The sequence below is a fragment of the Oxyura jamaicensis genome, chromosome 2 (genome assembly GCF_011077185.1).
Source record: "Oxyura jamaicensis isolate SHBP4307 breed ruddy duck chromosome 2, BPBGC_Ojam_1.0, whole genome shotgun sequence".
NCBI classification, from domain to species: Eukaryota; Metazoa; Chordata; class Aves; order Anseriformes; family Anatidae; genus Oxyura; species Oxyura jamaicensis.
The window spans coordinates 49,233,594-49,252,157 of NC_048894.1; the positions used below are offsets into that span (position 1 = coordinate 49,233,594).

The 18,564-nt window shown below is 37.4% G+C and overlaps 1 protein-coding gene and 1 long non-coding RNA gene across 4 annotated transcripts in view; one reads left to right on the top strand and one right to left on the bottom strand.

Annotated features, from left to right (window-relative positions):
• LOC118162926 overlaps positions 1-6,994 on the bottom strand; it is a 10,488-nt gene extending 3,494 nt beyond the window's left edge. Inside the window, exons 1-2 of the long non-coding RNA XR_004748718.1 lie at positions 6,482-6,994; positions 6,125-6,126 (exon numbers count right to left, since the gene is read on the bottom strand). This is a non-coding gene — a long non-coding RNA (uncharacterized LOC118162926). The remainder of the gene's footprint in view (positions 1-6,124; positions 6,127-6,481) is intronic.
• Positions 1-18,447, top strand: part of GPLD1 (glycosylphosphatidylinositol specific phospholipase D1) — a 24,805-nt gene extending 6,358 nt beyond the window's left edge. Inside the window, exons 4-25 of one of the 3 annotated variants that reach the window (XM_035319377.1) lie at positions 248-345; positions 1,571-1,681; positions 1,962-2,010; positions 2,515-2,569; positions 3,602-3,709; positions 4,463-4,490; positions 4,597-4,736; positions 5,752-5,817; positions 7,540-7,660; positions 8,178-8,317; positions 9,427-9,613; positions 10,602-10,712; positions 11,623-11,697; positions 12,078-12,234; positions 14,727-14,868; positions 15,411-15,483; positions 15,578-15,671; positions 16,258-16,434; positions 16,723-16,883; positions 17,151-17,177; positions 17,264-17,314; positions 18,269-18,447. In XM_035319377.1, coding sequence (XP_035175268.1) covers positions 248-345; positions 1,571-1,681; positions 1,962-2,010; positions 2,515-2,569; positions 3,602-3,709; positions 4,463-4,490; positions 4,597-4,736; positions 5,752-5,817; positions 7,540-7,660; positions 8,178-8,317; positions 9,427-9,613; positions 10,602-10,712; positions 11,623-11,697; positions 12,078-12,234; positions 14,727-14,868; positions 15,411-15,483; positions 15,578-15,671; positions 16,258-16,434; positions 16,723-16,883; positions 17,151-17,177; positions 17,264-17,314; positions 18,269-18,346 — 2,249 coding nt within the window. In that variant the 3' untranslated portion in view covers positions 18,347-18,447. Of the gene's footprint in view, positions 1-247; positions 346-1,570; positions 1,682-1,961; positions 2,011-2,514; positions 2,570-3,601; positions 3,710-4,462; positions 4,491-4,596; positions 4,737-5,751; positions 5,818-7,539; positions 7,661-8,177; positions 8,318-9,426; positions 9,614-10,601; positions 10,713-11,622; positions 11,698-12,077; positions 12,235-14,726; positions 14,869-15,383; positions 15,484-15,577; positions 15,672-16,257; positions 16,435-16,722; positions 16,884-17,150; positions 17,178-17,263; positions 17,315-18,268 lie in introns of all 3 variants that reach the window. The other 2 variants (XM_035319376.1, XM_035319378.1) reach the window with 2 other exon arrangements.
• The last annotated feature ends 117 nt before the right edge of the window (positions 18,448-18,564 follow it).

Here is an 18,564-nt window from a genome sequence, read left to right on the forward strand (position 1 = left end):
AGCTAGCTCTGATCTGCCATGGGGCAGCTGCTGGGCTCTGCTCACAGAGGCCACCCCTGCAGCCCCCTGCTACCAAACCCTTGCCATAGTAACCCTACATAACCATATTGTACCCCACCTGTACAATATGAAATTGAGCAAATTTTATATTTTTGTGTGTGTGTGTGTTGGCTTCATGGAGAAAACTTTTTAAAATAATAATAATAATAATAATAAATTAAATATTGATATAATTTTGTTGCAATAGGAATATTCCATGATGTGTCTGAAGACACTCACTGGTCACCATTCCTTAATGCAAGCATTCACTATATCAGAAGGAATTATCCTCAGCCTTGGGAAGAGGTAAGAAAGTTTATTTAACTTTTGAGTTTGTTTTCTACTGATTTAGTTGCCAGCACTTTTTGCTGCCTTCTTCACTTCTTGTTGCAACTTCATTCTTTGGGAAGTACAAAAAAAATACATAATGTTTTTGAATTAAAATGTATGCTGATACAGGAAAACTTGAAATCCTGTTTCCATCTTTACCAGACAAAAAAAAAAAAAAAAAAAAAAGTTACAGTTTCCATATATAATCTATTTATCTTCAATGTGTTCTGGTGCTTATGATATAATTCATAGGTCCGAATTTTCAAATGGTTTTGGTCCTTGCATTATTGCCAGATCTGACTGAATGTTTGCCATTTGAAAACCAGGCCTGGTTTAGAATTCACACTTAGGAAATCTTGGACTTAATCCTGATCTGCTCTTGTTTATGGTATATGAGCTACTTAGAAGAAGAGGAAGAACAGATTGTCAGAAGTGAGAATGATTTTAAAGGTCATATTGTTTTCTTTCCCTTATTGGAGAATTTGCCATTCTCTCTGTGCACAGGAAAATCATACTGTTGGAGCAGCATTTGTAATCATGCACTTCTTAGAATGTAATGAAGTCTGCCTGCCTTTTGATTGGCCCTCAGTGATACTAAACTATTAACCTTCAGGAAGTATGAATTCATCAAAACCTGTGATTAAATTACAGATTTTTAAAAGGTCTCTGGAACTGATAATGATTCAATGCAGAGAAATCTTTTCTGAGGAAATGAATTTTCTGTTGCTTATAAGTTTATTCCAGATAACTTTTCAGTTTGTAGGAATAAAATGAGTATCTTCATATCTGGGCTTTAATCAGGTGCTTTTACAGTGAACAGCACTTGCCCAGGAATGTCTTTCTCTCCTAAACGTGTCTTTGCTCTGTACTCATGGCTGCAGAGGAGGTTCACTCCTTGGAAGTGGAAGAGTTTGTCTCCAGTCCCAAAAAAACACATTTAACTTGAGGTAGACAAGTTGTCCTGACATCAGCCAGTAATTCTATGTTCTTGGACTGTATAAGGTGCCTAAAGGTTGTCAAGTCACAAAAAAAGTTCTCCAGAATCAAGAAATGAGTGCTCAGTGCTTTGTTGTGCTAATCTGTTGGACTGTAAGAGACTCCATTATGTTCTCGTATAATGCACTAACGTAAAATGCTCACCTCTTCTTAAAGACAGGAGTAATATTATTGATGTTACTACATGTGTATTGTTGTTGTATAGGCTACAGAGAAGCTGGTGGCTTTCCTGTTTGGAATTGCCTCACATATGGTGGCAGATGTTAGCTGGCATAGCCTGGGCATCGACCAAGGATTTCTAAAGGCCATGGGAGAAGTAAGCCTGGATTATTTTATTGATGTGACTGGAATTACTGGAGTTGATAGACCAGCTTTGGAGTCTGGTGTGGAAAGAAAACAAAAGCTGGAGCCCTGATTCAGGGAAATTTTCAGAGACATGTAATGTCACAAACTGTAAGAATGAAGTAGGTCAGGTTTGGGACCTGCAAATTTTAGAGTTTCTTGGACAATTTGATTCTGCTCTCATGTTTGTATGGAAGGATGAGTAAAATGAACAGAAAGTTCTTCTTTTTTTTTTTTTTTTTTTCTTCCTCCAGATTGATTTTCATGGTTCATATTCAGAAGCTCACAGTGTTGGTGATTTTGGTAATGTTTCTGTTTGCTGATCATAGATCCTTCTGTTGGGATAACTAGTCCACTTCAGTGGGTGATTCTGGCTCTTACCCTGTGCAATGGAGGAGCCAAGAATGAGTCATATGGACACTGTATTCTCACTCTCTCCTGTAGTTTGTAAAACCCTCCTATCCCTGTCTGTGTGTTCCATGTTTCAGGAGATGCAATAGGGCATATTGGGGCACACTTGTACTGAAAGCCAAAAACATGCTAAGGATGCTAAAAGCTAAATTGAGTCACTTCTCTGATTTTAAATTTGACACCTTTTTTCTTATTCTCTGGAAGTACAAAATACACAGTATACTTTCAGATGAACCATTCATGTATTCTAAATGACAAAGCTTTTTACAGCTGGATACCATATAAAAATAGATAGCATAGCCATAGATAGATCCATTCATACTGTTATCTATGTTAGATACTCTTGTGTTTGGTTTCTTGAGTTTTGATTTTAATTTTTTATTCCTCCATCTGCAGGAGGAGATGTACTGAGTCAGTTTGAGCTGGACTTCAGTTATCTGGCATCAAATTGGTAAGAAAATCATCTTCAGTAGAGGTTAATTTCTTTAACAATTACTTCTGCTTATTCTGTATTGTCACTATGTTTTAATAAAATGCTGTCCTTCTATATCTTTCACTCCAACCCCTTGCAACTGTTGGGATTTTCCTGTTTGGTATTCCTCATATATGTATTTCCTGTTCCCTGACATAAAAAACTGGGGGGACAGAAGAAAAAATAGTTTTACATGTAGGAACACAGCAAGAAAGATTTATTTATTTTTATCTCTGAAAGGAGTTATAAGTAATTATAGATAAATAATCAATAAAAAAAAGTTTGCTGGAATGTCCTAGCAATTATTTAAATAACTCAGTGGTAATATCTCACTTAGATTTCCATTTAAATTTTTGGACATTGAGGATATTTATGGCTACAGGTGCTGAGGAACTCAGGTTTTAAAAGCATAAAAACAAGCAACTATATATAGATATAGATGTTGTTTCTCTTGTAGTTTTTAACCAACTTTTTAAAATTACATACTTTTTTCTGCTGACAAAGTAGGTCATTTGAGTCTTGTTTTGTCTAGGCAGGATGTAGCTCATCCAGGTGCAGAAAGCATAGTCAGTTAACTCATCAAGTTTATCAACTTTGACACATCTCTGAGAAATGTTAAAATAGGAAGAATCAGAAATGTCTGTTTGGCTAGGATTAGATTTGGATGGGAATAGGTTTGACAACAGAGGAGAGCTGGAGAGCATCCACCAAGATTATGTGATCACCAAGCCAGGAAACCAGTGGAGGGAGTGTGGAAACTCACGAGCAATAGCCATAGGGGAGTGGTTCTACAGGGTTTTGACTGACTCAAACGGCAGGAGAGTGTTCCTACAGAGTGCAACTCTATGTGCAATCCTGATCTTTCTGGCATTTGTAAATCTTGATCACCTTATAGAGTCTTTTGAAATATAGAATATTTTAAAGCCAGCTGTTCTTATTATAGAAGCTGAATTACCTTTTGCCAGGTGATGTGAAAAAAATCTGGTTACAATACCTCAGTCTTGTTTTTAGGTATGTGCCTGTCAAAGACCTGGCCTCTATCTATAAGGAATTTTATGGAAGAGAGATCATAACTGAAGGCACAATTACTGACTGTACTTACCTGCTGTTTCTTGAACTGTAAGTTGGATAGCTTTGCATGGGTTTTCATAAGTGAAACTTATGTAGGAAAATTATGATAATCCAGTTTGAAATGCTGGCTCAGAAATTTATGAATTGAGGCCAGCAATACAACCTTCCTACTAGACCCCCATAATCATAAAATACCTGATTTTTTCTAAAGGCTAGAATACAAATTTGGACTGTTAAATTCATCATTACACCATAGCATCTGTGGCTTAGCTATTTAAAACATTTATACATTTAACATATTTAGGCCTGTTTATTTAAGAACAGCTATGTCTTCAAGTACTCCTGCATTGTGGCATGTTAGCAATATAATTTTCATGTGCTGAAGGAGTAGTATACCTACCTAAATTGACAGATTTCCTACACTTTATGTAGATCCTTTCAAATCCAAGAATAATACATGGAGATAAGATCTAATATATATTTTTTATATCTGTCAGTGTATGCTTTAGAAGATCCTAAACAGCCTAGATGTATTATTTATTTCAGTTAATAACTAATAGCCAAGCAGTATGTAAAAACACTGTGAATCCCTCCAAACTGAGAGCTGCATTAAAGTTAAGGTTATCACTTCTCATGTTGCAGCTTTTAAAAATATATTGATAACCAACAAGGAGATGTACTGACTTTTGTTGTACTTACTATACTCAGGAGTATAGAAGCCTCGAAAAGAACCTTTTAAATAATGAAATATCATTAAATGAAACTTGCTTGTTTCTGAAGAATTGTTATTTATTTTCTCAGACATGGAGAAAGGCTTGCTGTTGCGAAGGTTGGTTTTCTTTTATTTTATTTTTTTTTTTCTTTTTTAATAAAAATGAACATACAACATGAAGACAGTGCCATCCATCTTACTTAGTATGTTGCTTGTCTCTTAGCTTTTTCCAAGATATGCTAGTAAATCTCCATTTCTTGTGGAGAAGTTCCATGAGTATTTCCTTGGAGGAGTGGATGACATGGCATTCTGGACAAACAATATTTTTGAGCTGACGAGCCAAATGCTAGAGAATGGAACCAGGTATAATTGTGTTTCCTGCAATATGAAATGTAGTACTCAAGTTCAACACATTTAATTCTTCTGAAGGCAGGTCCTTTCCTAGAATAGGTGATGAACTTTAAATCCTCATGCGGACAAAGGGATTTCTTTGGCTCTCTTTTAACCAGGTGCACAGGAAGACATAGGCCTTGAGTTTGCACTTGTGACATGTTCACATTCCTTTCCCCAGGCAAGGCTCTGGCATACCCAGCTGATACTTGACAGGGAAAATCTGGGGCATTCTCTAAGACATACCCAGGGGCATGCTAAAATGCTGCATGGCAGCATAGGTTTTTTCCTGGAGTGGTGATCTGAGCTGTGCCGGCACACTGTGGCTGCTCTCATCAGCCAGCAAAGATGGCCCGTCCCAAGGGAGGTCAGATACTCCCTTCAGACACTGCAGGCAGATAGGATTAGAAGGAGTATGAATATATGTTCCAGTGTTGGATGTTCAGGTTTGCACTCAGAATGTACTTTTTATTGAAGTTCTGGCCCTGTACTGCATTGGTACAAGTGTAACTTTACTGTAAATAACTTAATGTGACCAACAGTGGGAATTAATCCATACATTTATATGGAGAATGTCACCACAGACATTTTTGGGAAATATTGTTTGAAATATGTTATGGCATAATCTGTTGAGTTCTTTGTTCCAAAATGTCACTTTCTTTAGAAGATCACTAGAATTAATTAATTCTATCCTATAAATTCTATTAATAACAATAGAATTGTCATGACATGCTCAAGGAAATTTCATTTAAGAGTTATGTAGAGACATGCAAGATTCATGTAGAAACTAAGAAATTAATCAAGGTCACTAAAATAAATATCAAAGGAGTTTCCAAGGATTATAATGTTGCAGTAAATTTGATTACTCAGGGCTTTTTGAGAGGGGTAATGCCTTCCAACAGAGGAATCAGTAAGGATAAAAGTTGAATTTTTAGTTCTACTTCCACTGCAAGAAGATCTTCAAAACATATTCTGAATATTTCTTTAGTGGCTGCTTCCTGCCTGAGAATCCTCTATTTATAAACTGCACAAGGGAGCACAAGGACAGCTACATGTAAGTATAGCTCCGAAGGTTCAAAAACTTACTACTGGTGAAAGGGGAGTTTTCCACTGATGGTGGATGGTGAGCTATTGAAAAGTAGAGATCTTCTGATTTTTATTTTTAATTTTCCTTTTTATGTCTGAATTTGAGATTGTCTTAACATGAATAAACAGGCTTCATACAGAGGAGCTGTGTAGAACCTGAGACAGACTTTTACTTTCCAGACAAGAATGCTTACCCAGCACCTGAAGTGCAAAATCTGCACATTTTATTTGGCAATATAGAACTTACCTGTTTAGAGCACAAGGAGTGTAGGTACTCCTCTAGCAAACATCTTCCATGATTATTTTCTTCCCTTTGAGAAAGCACCTCTTGTGCTGATACTGGTGAATTTAATTTTCATTGAACTATAACTGCAGAGTTCTGTTAAGCTTGTATGGGGATGCTAGATTGTAATTTGTTTACAAGGATTGCTTTCTCCTCCCTTGAAGACTACAATTTAAGGAGCCTACTTACTTGACAAGATTTTTTAGTGCATAATAATAAAACCACAGGACTAATCTGAGCTCTTTAATTCTGAATTTTGTTTTGGTAACAGAAATCAGAGTTTTCTTAGCTTTCCAGCAATAAGTATTAATGGTTCAATTTACAACTTCTATTTCAGTCAAATTGGGACAGTTGGTCAGAGATCCACAGGGAGAGAATGATAGGGAAGGAAACTAAGGACAAAAAGAAGTGATAAAAATCACATTGTCAGAGACAGCAGTGCATGCTTGTAAATAGCCATGCTGAGAAAGAGAGGGCATGAAAGTGGAGAGATAACCATTAAAGTCTGTCTTTTATTTTATTATAAATATTTTACTCAAAAAAAAAAAGGAAAAATAACACCTATACATAGGTGAAAAGAGCAGCAGTGACTGGAGCTCAATTGATAAACGGGTTGTGAAATGTGGAAGCCTCATGGGTTGAGAGCTTAATGACTTTTCTTCTGTTGTTTTCTTATTGTGAGAAATCAGTTTTTAGCTTCAAGTTTTTACTGTAGCTGTGAAATGAGTTCTTGCCCTCAGATACTGTGTCTTCAACTAACACTGCTGTGTATGAAAAAATATTTTGTACAAACAAAATGAAATAAGTACGGCTGGAAGGACCATAAATTGGAGCAGGATTCTGGTCAGTGGACAGATGGTAATAGACTTAGCAGGATTCTGGTCAGTGGACAGATGGTAATAGACTTAATGTGTTGGGAAAGAATAATTCTAGGGAAATACAGGAGATACCTGAAATGAGTGTAAATGACTGGTAGAATGTTAGTATACCAACAAATTAACTTTTTTTTTTTTTTGGGGGGGGGGAAGAAAAAGCATTTAATAATTTAAGTGTGTGAAGTCAAGAAGCAGCTATATAGCTTGAGTAATTTTGTATTCAGAAAGTTAACTATTTTTTCTTGCCCATTTTTCAGTGCCTCAAGAATGTTACTGATAAGTGGAATATGCCAAATAAATGATGACGATGAAGTTAAAATATATAAATTACTGGATACTAAGCCAGTATTAGCTACACATAAACCCCATGATTTACTTGAGCTTAACTGCTATCTCTTGAGAACTCTCTTTATCAATGGGAGAAAGGGCCATCCAATTTCATGCAATATGATTGCTTCTCCTAGCTTTGTCATAACATGTTCATGTAATTAATTCTGTTGCTTTGTTATTACTACCTTCTTTATTTTAACAGAAGCAAGCAATTAAAAAATGGACATCACAAGAACACAACCTCTTTGCTTCCAAATACTCTTGAAAAGAAAATAGAGTATACAGAGAGAGGAGTTCACTTCGATATACAATCTTGGGCAACAGTAAGTGAGAAGTGACACATGTCAGGTAAAATTCAGCTCTGTATAAAATTGTTTTAATTTCTGTCTGAGATGCTGTGTGATGGATCAGGGTCTCTGAATGTAAACAGAAGCCTCTGACTTCATGGAAATTCCAGCTGCCATTGTTAATCTGTTTTTAATGTATGTAATAAGTACATCTTAAATACTAACTTTTTTACACTTTCCTCATTTTATAGTGAAGTTACAGTTCCAAAAATACATATATCTTTAATATTTAGTTTTTATGGAATCATGGTAACTTTTGGGAGCTAAGAAATCCCAACAAAGAATAGCAGTGAGTAGTTAGGAATGCTCCATTTAGGGCATACAGGTTTTTGTCTCTATCTAAAATGGTGCTTATGACCCAAGTCAGAGTATACTTTGATCAATGTGATGATTTCTACTGATGGTGACTTGGGTTTTGACACAGTCTGTACTGTTCTGGAATTTCAGCCTGTGTTTTAAGAATTCTTGTGTCTCTTTATTATTTTTATTTCAGAATTCCCTCCAATACATAAACCGTGCTTTTGCAAAAAATGTCTGGAGAGTGTTAGAATCTACACGTCAAGAATCCTCTAAGTACATCTCCAAGCCAGCAGCTTCATATTTTCTTACTTCACCATATGCTAGACTTGGATGGTTGGTACTTTTTTTCTTCCTCACACCCCCATCCTAATTTCTGAAAATGTTGAGTACCGACCAAAATACATTTTTTTATTCTTGGGATATTCTTTAAAGATGATACTTGAAATCAGTTGGTGGCACAAATCTGTCAGAGTGGCTTATGTTGATTAGCCAGAGCTACAAGTTAATGGACAGGACCCTTTTTTCTTTCCAATGTTAGCATAAGCCTCTTTGTGTCAGTACTGAATTAAAACTGTCAAGAGCAAAAGTTCCATTCAGATGTGAACTATAGGCAAATAAGTTCTTTCTTTGAAAGGGTTTTCTCATCATTTTGTTCAGAATGGAAAGAAGCAAAATTAGGACCATCAGCAGCTCTAGTTCTGAACAGTATAGGAAGATTGTTACCCTTTTTTGATTATTGGTTGAACATTACACCAAATTAGTTGTCTGTCCTGCATTGTGCCTAACTGAGTGTTTTGGAAACTCCAGAAGATTAACGAGTTCAAAGATGCCACAGAAAGAGGCATGTTCTCTCTTCTTTCCAGAGAAGTTCTATTTTTATATGCAGCAGAGAAGAGGAATTAAATAAATTTGTTTTGCTGCTCATCTTGCTCTTTTTCTTCTGACTCAAAAATTGAAGATTTAATTCTTGAGGTTACTTCACACCAGGAAAATGAACGGTAGTTACTTATTTTCTCGACACGTTCCCTGTCTAAACTCCACCACATTACTGAGACCCATCTTCCATTTGCTTATCTACTGTTAAGTCCATTGATTAAATCAGAGGTTCAGTTAAAATGGTAGTTCATTTCACCTTTTGTATTGTTAGATGCAAGCAGCCCTTTTTCATACTTCTTGTTCTGATTGCTCTTAGGTGCCTTGTGTCAGTAAGTAAAAAAGCAGTCCATACAAATGTGAGATGCGTTAATGGAAGATTAACCTCTATTTTTATTTAGTTCAAGAAAACAAGAATCAATTAAGTGATAGGAAAAATGCTATGTAGATTCTTACAAAAATATAAGACACATCTCAGTTTACCTGAAAGTAAAAGTATTTATTTTCTGATAATGTAGTGGTAGTCTGGCGGCTAATCCTATGATTTTGTTGACTCCCTTGGTGTACAGGGCAGTGATTTCAGCTGACCTAAACCAGGATGGATATGAAGATCTGGTGGCTGGAGCACCAGGGTACAGCACACCGGGCCATATTCAGATAGGACGGGTGTATATAGTCTATGGCAATCACTCAGGTTTGCCACCAGAGGACATGGATCTAGATGGGAAAGCAGATGAAGTACTGGAGGGTCATCAGGTGAGGGGTCAAGTCATATACCTGACACCTTTTTTGTTTGTTTGTTTTTGATTGAATGTGGTAAATTCTGGTAAATTCTGATATATTATGCATTTCAAGAAAAATAACTGTTACTTCAGTCACAGGAACAATTAAAGCAATATTGATCTGTTGGTTCAATTATTTTACTCTGCCAGATTAGAACGAAATATTAGAACAAAATAGGCCCTTGATTAAGATTGAGATAGATTCTCTGTAAGTCACAATATATGTTGTTCAGTTCCCTGCATATAAGCAAATATTGTGAATTTATCTTCCTTTGTCATCTAAAACTATTAGCTCAATATAAGTCTCAATACTTTTGAAGCTGCATTTTTCATGAATTGTTAACTTCTCACAAAACCATTGTTTACCTTTAGTAAGACTATAGCATACATAAGAAAATAGAGAAAACAATGATTTGGCAGGCTAGTGACTGGCTTATACCTGAGAAGCAGGATCAAGGGATCTTTTTGAGTAATAAAGTTGATTCTCTGTTGAAAATATAGTTATTTGCACAGAAGAGCTTAGAAAGAGGTGAGATAAATTTCCTTGTAAACTGTTTCTGTGGTTATAAACTGTGGCGTAACAGCTGATGTCTTCTTACAGTGTTATAGTTGTTCACTGTTGTAATACAAACAAAGCAAAGATTGTAAGCATAACATCAGTGGTGCACTAGGCTCAGAAGAGGAAACACCATAGCAGTCCCTTATTGTATCAGTTAGTTTATATTCTAACACCCCCATAATCTCAAAGGGAACAGCCCACTCCCAGTTAGTGTATTAGTATGGTGGTTATTATTTGAGAGAACAGTGATGCTAAGAAAATCTTAAGAATTTTTGGGATGGGTTTTTGTTATCTCTGTTTCCATTTTTTTTCCTTGCACTGTGTTTGTAAATGTGCATTATACTTTGACAGTTTTTGTCTTTAAAACATGTTATTTTCTTGAGAGCAATCCCTCTTCTTTTAGCCTTCAGGCAGATTTGGTTCTGCTTTGGCAGTCCTGGACTTTAATGAGGATGGAGTGCTAGATCTGGCAATTGGAGCACCTTCTGTGGGATCTCAGTTTCTCACTTACAAAGTAAGTCATGCACATGCTTTGTAGTAAAATGACTGAAAGAATTTCTCTTGTGTCTCAAGGTGAAGTAATATAAACACAAAGATTTCTAGCCTTTGTGATACTTTTGAGTAGATCAATGAAAGTTATCCATATCTCCCTTTCAGTGGCCTTTTGGCACAAATCAGCTTGTAGTTTTGAAGCACAGATGTGCTGGAAACATAAGGAACCATTCATGACATCTGAGTGTACCATTTGCTTTTTAAGAACAAGGAGTCTGGAAGGGACCTCATGTCAGTGAACCTTGTCATTCACTGTCACAGGTCAACAGTTGATATATAAAATGTGATATGAACACAAACATGTGCTAAAGTAATCAGAGAGTTTTAATAACTTGCAGGCAGACTAGCCCATGGAATGGTCCCTGAGTGTTTTCAGCCCACCTGAACTGAGAGGCAAAATATGTTACATTAAACCACGTCTGTTAAGTTTAAAACCCTTCAGAATTTCAGACACTAACTTAGCTTCCTATTCCTAAGTAGGAATTTAAATGCTTGTATGTAGACCCACTAGCATGGAAAAGTACATATATCTGTTGTGGCTGCACTGCCTCTGATTGCATTAAGTAATTGTTAACAAAATTAGAGCCACATGAACATGCGTGTAATGAACATAGCATACAGTATACTGGCCTTGCTCCTAAACTACAGTATGATGAAAATGTATTTCTCTGTACTTAACTAGTTTGTTGCCTAGTTATAGCAGTGTTAATTACAACATGAGTATTTTTAGGTTTTGGGTGGAAAAGACAAATTTATGAGAAGGCTCTAATAGAAAAAATGCAGTTGTGTTAATAGTCCTTGCACAATGTTTTGTTTTGTATTTCATACTTGGTGCTGCCTCTCATGCTGTGTTTGCTTTTCCTGGTGTTTAGGGTGCTGTGTACGTCTATTTTGGAACTAAGGGAAGAGGCTTGCCATCTCAACCAAATGTTACCATAACTTGTCAGGTACATTCATCAGGATAAAACAGGGCTACAAAAGCAGGAGGTGAGGTAAAGGGGAAAGGAGCCTGTGAGCTTAAAGAAAGATTGTTAAAATCAAACTTCTAATTGCAAGGGAATATAGACATGTAATTGGGAATAGTGCAAGCAGGTGTTTGCATAGGTTGGTTGTATGTGGAAAAGACATTTGTACTTCAGTGCAGGGGAGGGAGCAGGGTGAACAAAAGGATGCACAGCCCTTTGGGAAAAAAAAAAAAAATGAGTTCATGGAGGGTAATTTGATCAGAAGCAGACAAAGTTAGCCCTTTAGAAGTCAACCCCTCTATTTTGTTACAGAAATGATGGTTTAAGTTCCATTTCAATGTTAAACTAACTGTTTATTACAGTATTCCTACTGTAATCTTGGTTGGTCCCTCCTGGCAGCTGACGTTGATGGGGATGGAAATGCTGATCTGGTTGTTGGCTCTCCATATGCACCTGGTAGTGGGCAGCAGAGAGGATTTGTGGCTGCATTTCACTCTCATTACAACAGGAGTGACCAAGGTAGTTATTTACTGAGTAAATTAATCCTCATATGTTATATGACTGTCATATGTTATATGACTCATATGTTATGTGACTTAATCATAAGATAATTCAGATTGGTGCATCAGCTACTCCTTCTAGTTTTGTGTCACCTGTAAACTTGTTGAGGGTACACCCTACTTCATCATCCAGATCATTAATGAAGACATCAAACAGAACTGGACCCTGTATCAACCCCCGGGTTGTACCATTAGTTACTGGCCTCCACCTAGACTTTGCACCACTGATCACTTCCCTCTGGGCTCAGCCATTCAGCCAATTTTCAATCTACCTTACTGCCTGCTCAATCCAGCCCATACTTCAGCAGCTTCCCTGTGAGGATCTTATGGGAGACAGTATCAGAGGTCTTACTGAAGGCCAGGTACCCAATATCCACTGCTCTCCCTTCACCCATCAGGCTGGCCATTTCCTCATAGAAACTTTTCACATTGGTCAGGCATGACTTCCCTTTGGTGAACACATGCTGACTACTCCTGACTTTCTTGTCCTTCGTTTGTGTTTGGAAATGTTTTCCAGGATTAGTTACTCCATTGCCTTCCCAGGGATTAAGATGAGTCTGACTGGTCTGAATGTTCCTGGGTCCTTATTGAAGTTAGAAGTGACATTTGCCTCCCTCCAGTATTTAGCACTTCTCCCAGTCACCATGATCATTCATACTATTGAGAACTAATAATTCAGGGAATAATTTGAAGATTCTTACTTGAATGATATATCTTGCATTTATGTTATTTGGATATATAATTTAAATTTATAATTCTTTGAATTATATTCAAATAATAATTCAAAGATTAGTCAGACCTACTTCCTGTGATCCCACTTCCCAATTGGTTGAACAAACTGAAGTCTGCTTGCCTACAGTCCAGGCTCTGCTACCCTCTTAGTTATTTTCTCACTCCATTCTGGTTCTTGAACTCCCCTATTTCATGGCCATGACAGCCAAGGCTGCCATTGATTACCAGATCCCCAGCCAGTTCTGCCTTCTTAGTGGAAAGCAGATCAAGTTGTGCATCAGCCCTAGTTAGCTTACCCAGTGCCTGTAATGAGAAGTTACTCCTTACACCTTCTAGAAATGATGTCTGTGTGCATCCTGCCATACTTTCAGTACATGTGAGGGAGGATCAAATCTTTCATTAACAACTGGAGACTGCTGTAGAGAGAATTCTGTAGTGCCTTTTCAATTTCAGTTCTCTGTCTTGAAAAATTCAACAGTTGTCTGATGTTCTTGAGGGCTTCAGTAGTGCTTCTCACAGAGTTTATTTCAAAGAATTTCACTAAAAGGTTAGTCTTTAGTTAAATGTCTGGTGATTCAAATGAAGAAAACAAAATAAAACTTACCAGTTTCTGAGGAATTTAGTTTGTTACCTAACTAATAAAGGTAATCAAAAATGCTGAAGTTTTTTGTGTAGTAAGCACCCACATTTTCCTATACTACTGTCAGTATCCTATAGTACTCAGTATATGCTGACTATCTGATTAGTGAAAATTTATGTAGACGCACATCATAGGAAGATGAATTCTTCCTTCTAGGACTCAGTCCTGGATTTTAGTATCTGAGGTAGACAGGCCTGCTAACGTCACTAGTTTGGCATGTGGATAAAACTACAAACTAGTGAGACAAATGTAAATGAATGACTATGCGAAAGCAAAGAAGCAGTGGATTCAATTGCCTATTGGTGATTACAAGGAGGACTGAAAGGTCTTCCTTAGAAATTTGCAAATGTACCTTGAGAGATGAATTTTTATTATCGTGTGCTCCTTCATGTGGACAAAGGGGAATGCTAGAAGTGAATGCTGTTAATGAATACAGGTGATGGAGGTTGTTGTGAATGAGGAAGGAAAGGCCGTATGTTTATGTATAGAGCTAAATAAAGTTAGCAGTGGTGAGGCAGGTTATGCAGGTATTTAAAGCTTCATGAGAATCACATAAATGAGTTTTCCAATAACTCCTACTAAATTTTTGTTTAGTGTATTCTACTTCATATAAAATTAGAAACCATAACCAAAATGGATTTTACATTTCAAAACACCATTGACATTTTTTAATAACTAAAACACAGAATGAATGACTTGAATTAAAGCCATATTTATTGATGCTCCCTCCCCACCCTGTAAGAATTACAAATTCTAATAAACAGTTTCAGTTTTGCCCCATCTCTAAGAAGGACCCATCAGTTTGTGGCAGACTTGACTGATAGCCTTTGTGTGCTTTGTGTAGGCTACTGTAGTGCTTTAGAAGCAGGCTGTACTGAGTAAAGGCTTTCACCAGAGAGTACAGTTGCAGATTGAGTGTTGCTGTGCAGTGAAGTTAGCAGTAACTGGTGCCATATCATAGGTGGTAGAACTACTTATAGAAACTTCTCATCATAGGGTGAAACACTGGATGATTGCTAATAGAATTTTGTTTGACAGTTTACACCAAGATTTAATTAATATTTTTTCTGGTCTGTCAGGACTTCTGTCTGTGGAGGATGCTGACTGGATGGTGAAGGGGGAAGAAAACTATGCTTGGTTTGGATTTTCACTTGACAGCTGCCAACTGGAGAATGTAACACTACTGCTGATTGGTAGCCCTACATGGAAGAGCTGTGTTGGGTGTGTTGTAAATGATTGCTTTATTTCTTCTCTGTCCTGCCTTACATTAGTAGAGATTTGTACTAGATTAGACTTCCTGCTTTTCAGGAACTTTCCTCTTTGTCCCGCTTAGAATATTTTTATTCATATTTTTATGCCTTTACCCTTCCTTGTGTATTTACAGAGGGTGTCTTTGCTTTTAGAGACACTTAAGAACTTGTGGGGTTTTCTTGGTGGGAGGGGTCACAAAAACACCAACAAGTGGGCATGCCTAAAATAATTCTACAGATAGCACTGACATTCTCTAAAGCAAGCCAAACGCAAAAAATGTATTGGGTGTTAGAGAAGTGGATGGACAGACATGTCTTGTAACTCGTTAAAACAAGTATGGGATTACTAAAATAGATTTCTAGGATTTAGATGCCTCTGTTATTCCAAAGTAAAAGGGGGAAATATTTTAAGATGAACAATCATGGCTGAATCTACAGAAATCTGAATGTCTTTATATACAAATATATTTTCCCTTCTAATTCAAGCTGCGATCCCTTCTCATCGGATGTCAGGCAGAGTGTTGGGAAGGTGTATGGATATAACCCACCAAGCACAAAGTACTGGTTTGCAGTAGCTGGAGACAAGGTAGGGCTCCCTATATAGTATAGTCTTTATATATATTATTTGAAATAAAGTGACATTCTGTGGAAATGACATAAGCATTTTAACAATCTAACAGGCAATGGGCAGAATGGGTTTGTCTCTGGCCAGTGGTGTGATGTCTGTGGCTGGAATCAACAGAAATGTTTTGGTGGTGGGTGCACCTACTACAGGTATGTCTTTCTAAAAGTTGGAAAACATCTCTGCTTTGGGATATTCCTTTCTGTATGAGTGGAGAATAGAATCAAAGTTAAAACTTAGACAAGAGACCTGCCATAGAATTCTAAAATATTTAGAAAATTTAGAAATAATTACTGTAATCACCTACAGGTGACTTGCATTTTTTTCACAGACTTCTATACTGTGCCAAATAGCTTCTATTAACAGTGTTTGTTATCTTGCATTATTTATGTAGCAGTGATTGGATAGTAGACTGCACATTTATTGGAAGTAAAACATAGTATTTTGTGCTTACTCTGGGAGCAGGCTGTAAGGAAATGCATGTCAAAATGTAGAACTCTAGTCTGTGTCATTTAAAATGAATGCATATTTCCCCTGCTAGTATTGCTAAGAGATTGTTTCTGTGCTAACTAGCATTACTGCCATATAACATTTGATGTTTGGTTCTTAAATGATACTGTTTGTCCATGTTGCATGATGCCAGTGTTACCTGCTTGCAAGGTATTTCAAGTACTAAGCCTGAGTTCTTACGTCTGATGATCAACTCCTGTAATTTTTTTTTTTTTTTTTTTTTTTTAGACAGCCTGTCTAGGATTTCATTTATATCCTCCGTGCTGCACCAAGCTGGACTAGCTCTGGTATATGATCTGACAGACAGCACCAAGCCTTCTTTGCTCAGCACATTCAGTGGGGACAGGAGGTTTTCTCGCTTTGGAGGAGATATATGCTTAAGTGACCTGGATAATGACGGACTAGGTAAAGCTAGATGAATCTAGATTACCAGAGGTGAAATGTCTTATTGCAACAGGAAGACTGGTCACCTGCATATTTGTACAAGTGCTAAGCCCAGCCTCAGCTGACTTGCACAGATATTCTACTGTAACTCCCAAGGAGGCATCTCTAAAACCCCAAACAATTTATACAGAAATTGAAACATTTTAAATGGAATTTTTGCATTTAGAGGTATACAAATGCTAACTCTCATGTTTTGGCTTAGCATTATTTCACTTCTGATGTCCTGTATCATCCTTGTACTATTTGCAGATGAAATGATTGTGACATCCCCGCTGCGAACTAATGATATCACCACAGTACTGTTCGGTGGAGCAGCTGGCCGTGTTTACATTTACAACGGAAAGCAGGCATCCTCAGGGAACGTGACAGGCCACTGCAAATCATGGATATCTCCCTGTCCCGAGGAGTGGGTAAGAAATCATAAAAGTGTAATCATGGCCTAAGTTTGTATTGACAGGTAAATTAATACCTCCCATGCAGATAACTAGCGTGCTGTGCTTGGTTTCAGAAAACTGAAGCTTACTTCTGTTTCTGAACCTGTGTAATTTGGCTTCTCCTGTGTGTTGTCAAGTTTCTTTCCTGTTTAGGATCCAGGGTTCTTGTACTGGGCTTTTACTCGCATAGTGTGGTTCACTCCACTAACTTCCCCTCCCCCCCCCCCTTTTTTTTCCCTTCAGGCACAGTATGTGCTGATTTCTCCTGAGGTGAGTAACTAGAAAACAATTTGCTGCAATAAATGAAAAAAATCCACTTTAAAAACACCATTATAACAAGCAGCATTATCTTACAGGAACAGTCAAGATTTGGGAGTTCTGTCATCACTGTGAAATCTGAAAGAAAGGTGAGAAAAATAATTGCTGCTGTTGCTTCATTACGTATTTCGACTTCACTTGCATATACCGGTCAACACCTCACATCTTACTCATTTGCAGAAGTCTGAAGTGCTTTTACATCATGAGTTTTCCTTTAAGTCACTCTCTAAGCTGATGATTAAAACCATTTTATAGGTGCATGAACTGTGGAGTTGTCAAAATTTTGGCACCTGAATTGAAAGGGATTGCTTTGAAATGACCTGAAATCTAACTACTTGGGAGTTTCCTGAAAGGTTGCACTGTATATCTAGCACAGATGCCAGTTGGCTTTACTGTTCAAACCAACCTGTATGCAAAGCAGCTGCTGAGCTGTACTGTAAACAAGGCACCCACTTTCTTAGTGTTTGTTCAGCTGAGGGGAGTCTAATGTTCTACTTAGTCTGATGCAACCTGTGTAAGAACACCTTAGCAGTAGGCTAAGGAGATGTGCAACTGGTCTTCAACAAATGGTGTTTGACTTCTCCCTCTTAAACCATACACTGGACAAACACCTAGAAACACAAATGCATCTAAGCTAGGTTAGGGTGTGTAATCCAACACTCACAACAGACATTGCTGATGGTTGTTGTGTGAATGCATGTGAGGAAGTTTTCCAAGCAATTGTGTTCCTTTGCTATGGCACCAATCCAGTCCATACTCCAGCTTCATCTGTATTGATCTTGCTCCTGAGAAAGTTTATGCTGGCAAAACATTTGACTAGTTCTAGCTTTTTACAGTTCCCCAGGTGGAAGTGGTCTGTTTGCCAAATTGTTTTGTTAACTGCTATTCTGATGAGGCGGGTTGCTCTCCCATTACTCCTCATCACATTTCTATACGACACTAATGATAAACAGACAAAATCCAGTTTCTATTAGGGAGGCTTAAGGCAATCATGAACCTGTATTTGCATTTTGCTAACCCTTCTCCCATATCCATTTCCACAGAAAGAAGTTGTAGTGGCAGCAGAGAGAAGTTCAGCGAAAGCTCGACTTGGTGGAAGGCTTTTTGTCTACTCACTCTGAAAGGTCATGGTAATCTTTAAGACCAGGGCAAAACATGTTTTAGTGAAGAATCTCTCGTATCTGTGACACTTTCCCTTAACCCATACAAACCAACAAGACCACATGACAGCAAACTTCAGTAGATACACAGCCTAGATAGCTAGGTCGGGTCCCAGATAGTATCCAAGGAGTGAGAGATGGTCACTGTTTTTAAGTGATGGTGAATCGTTGCAGCTGAA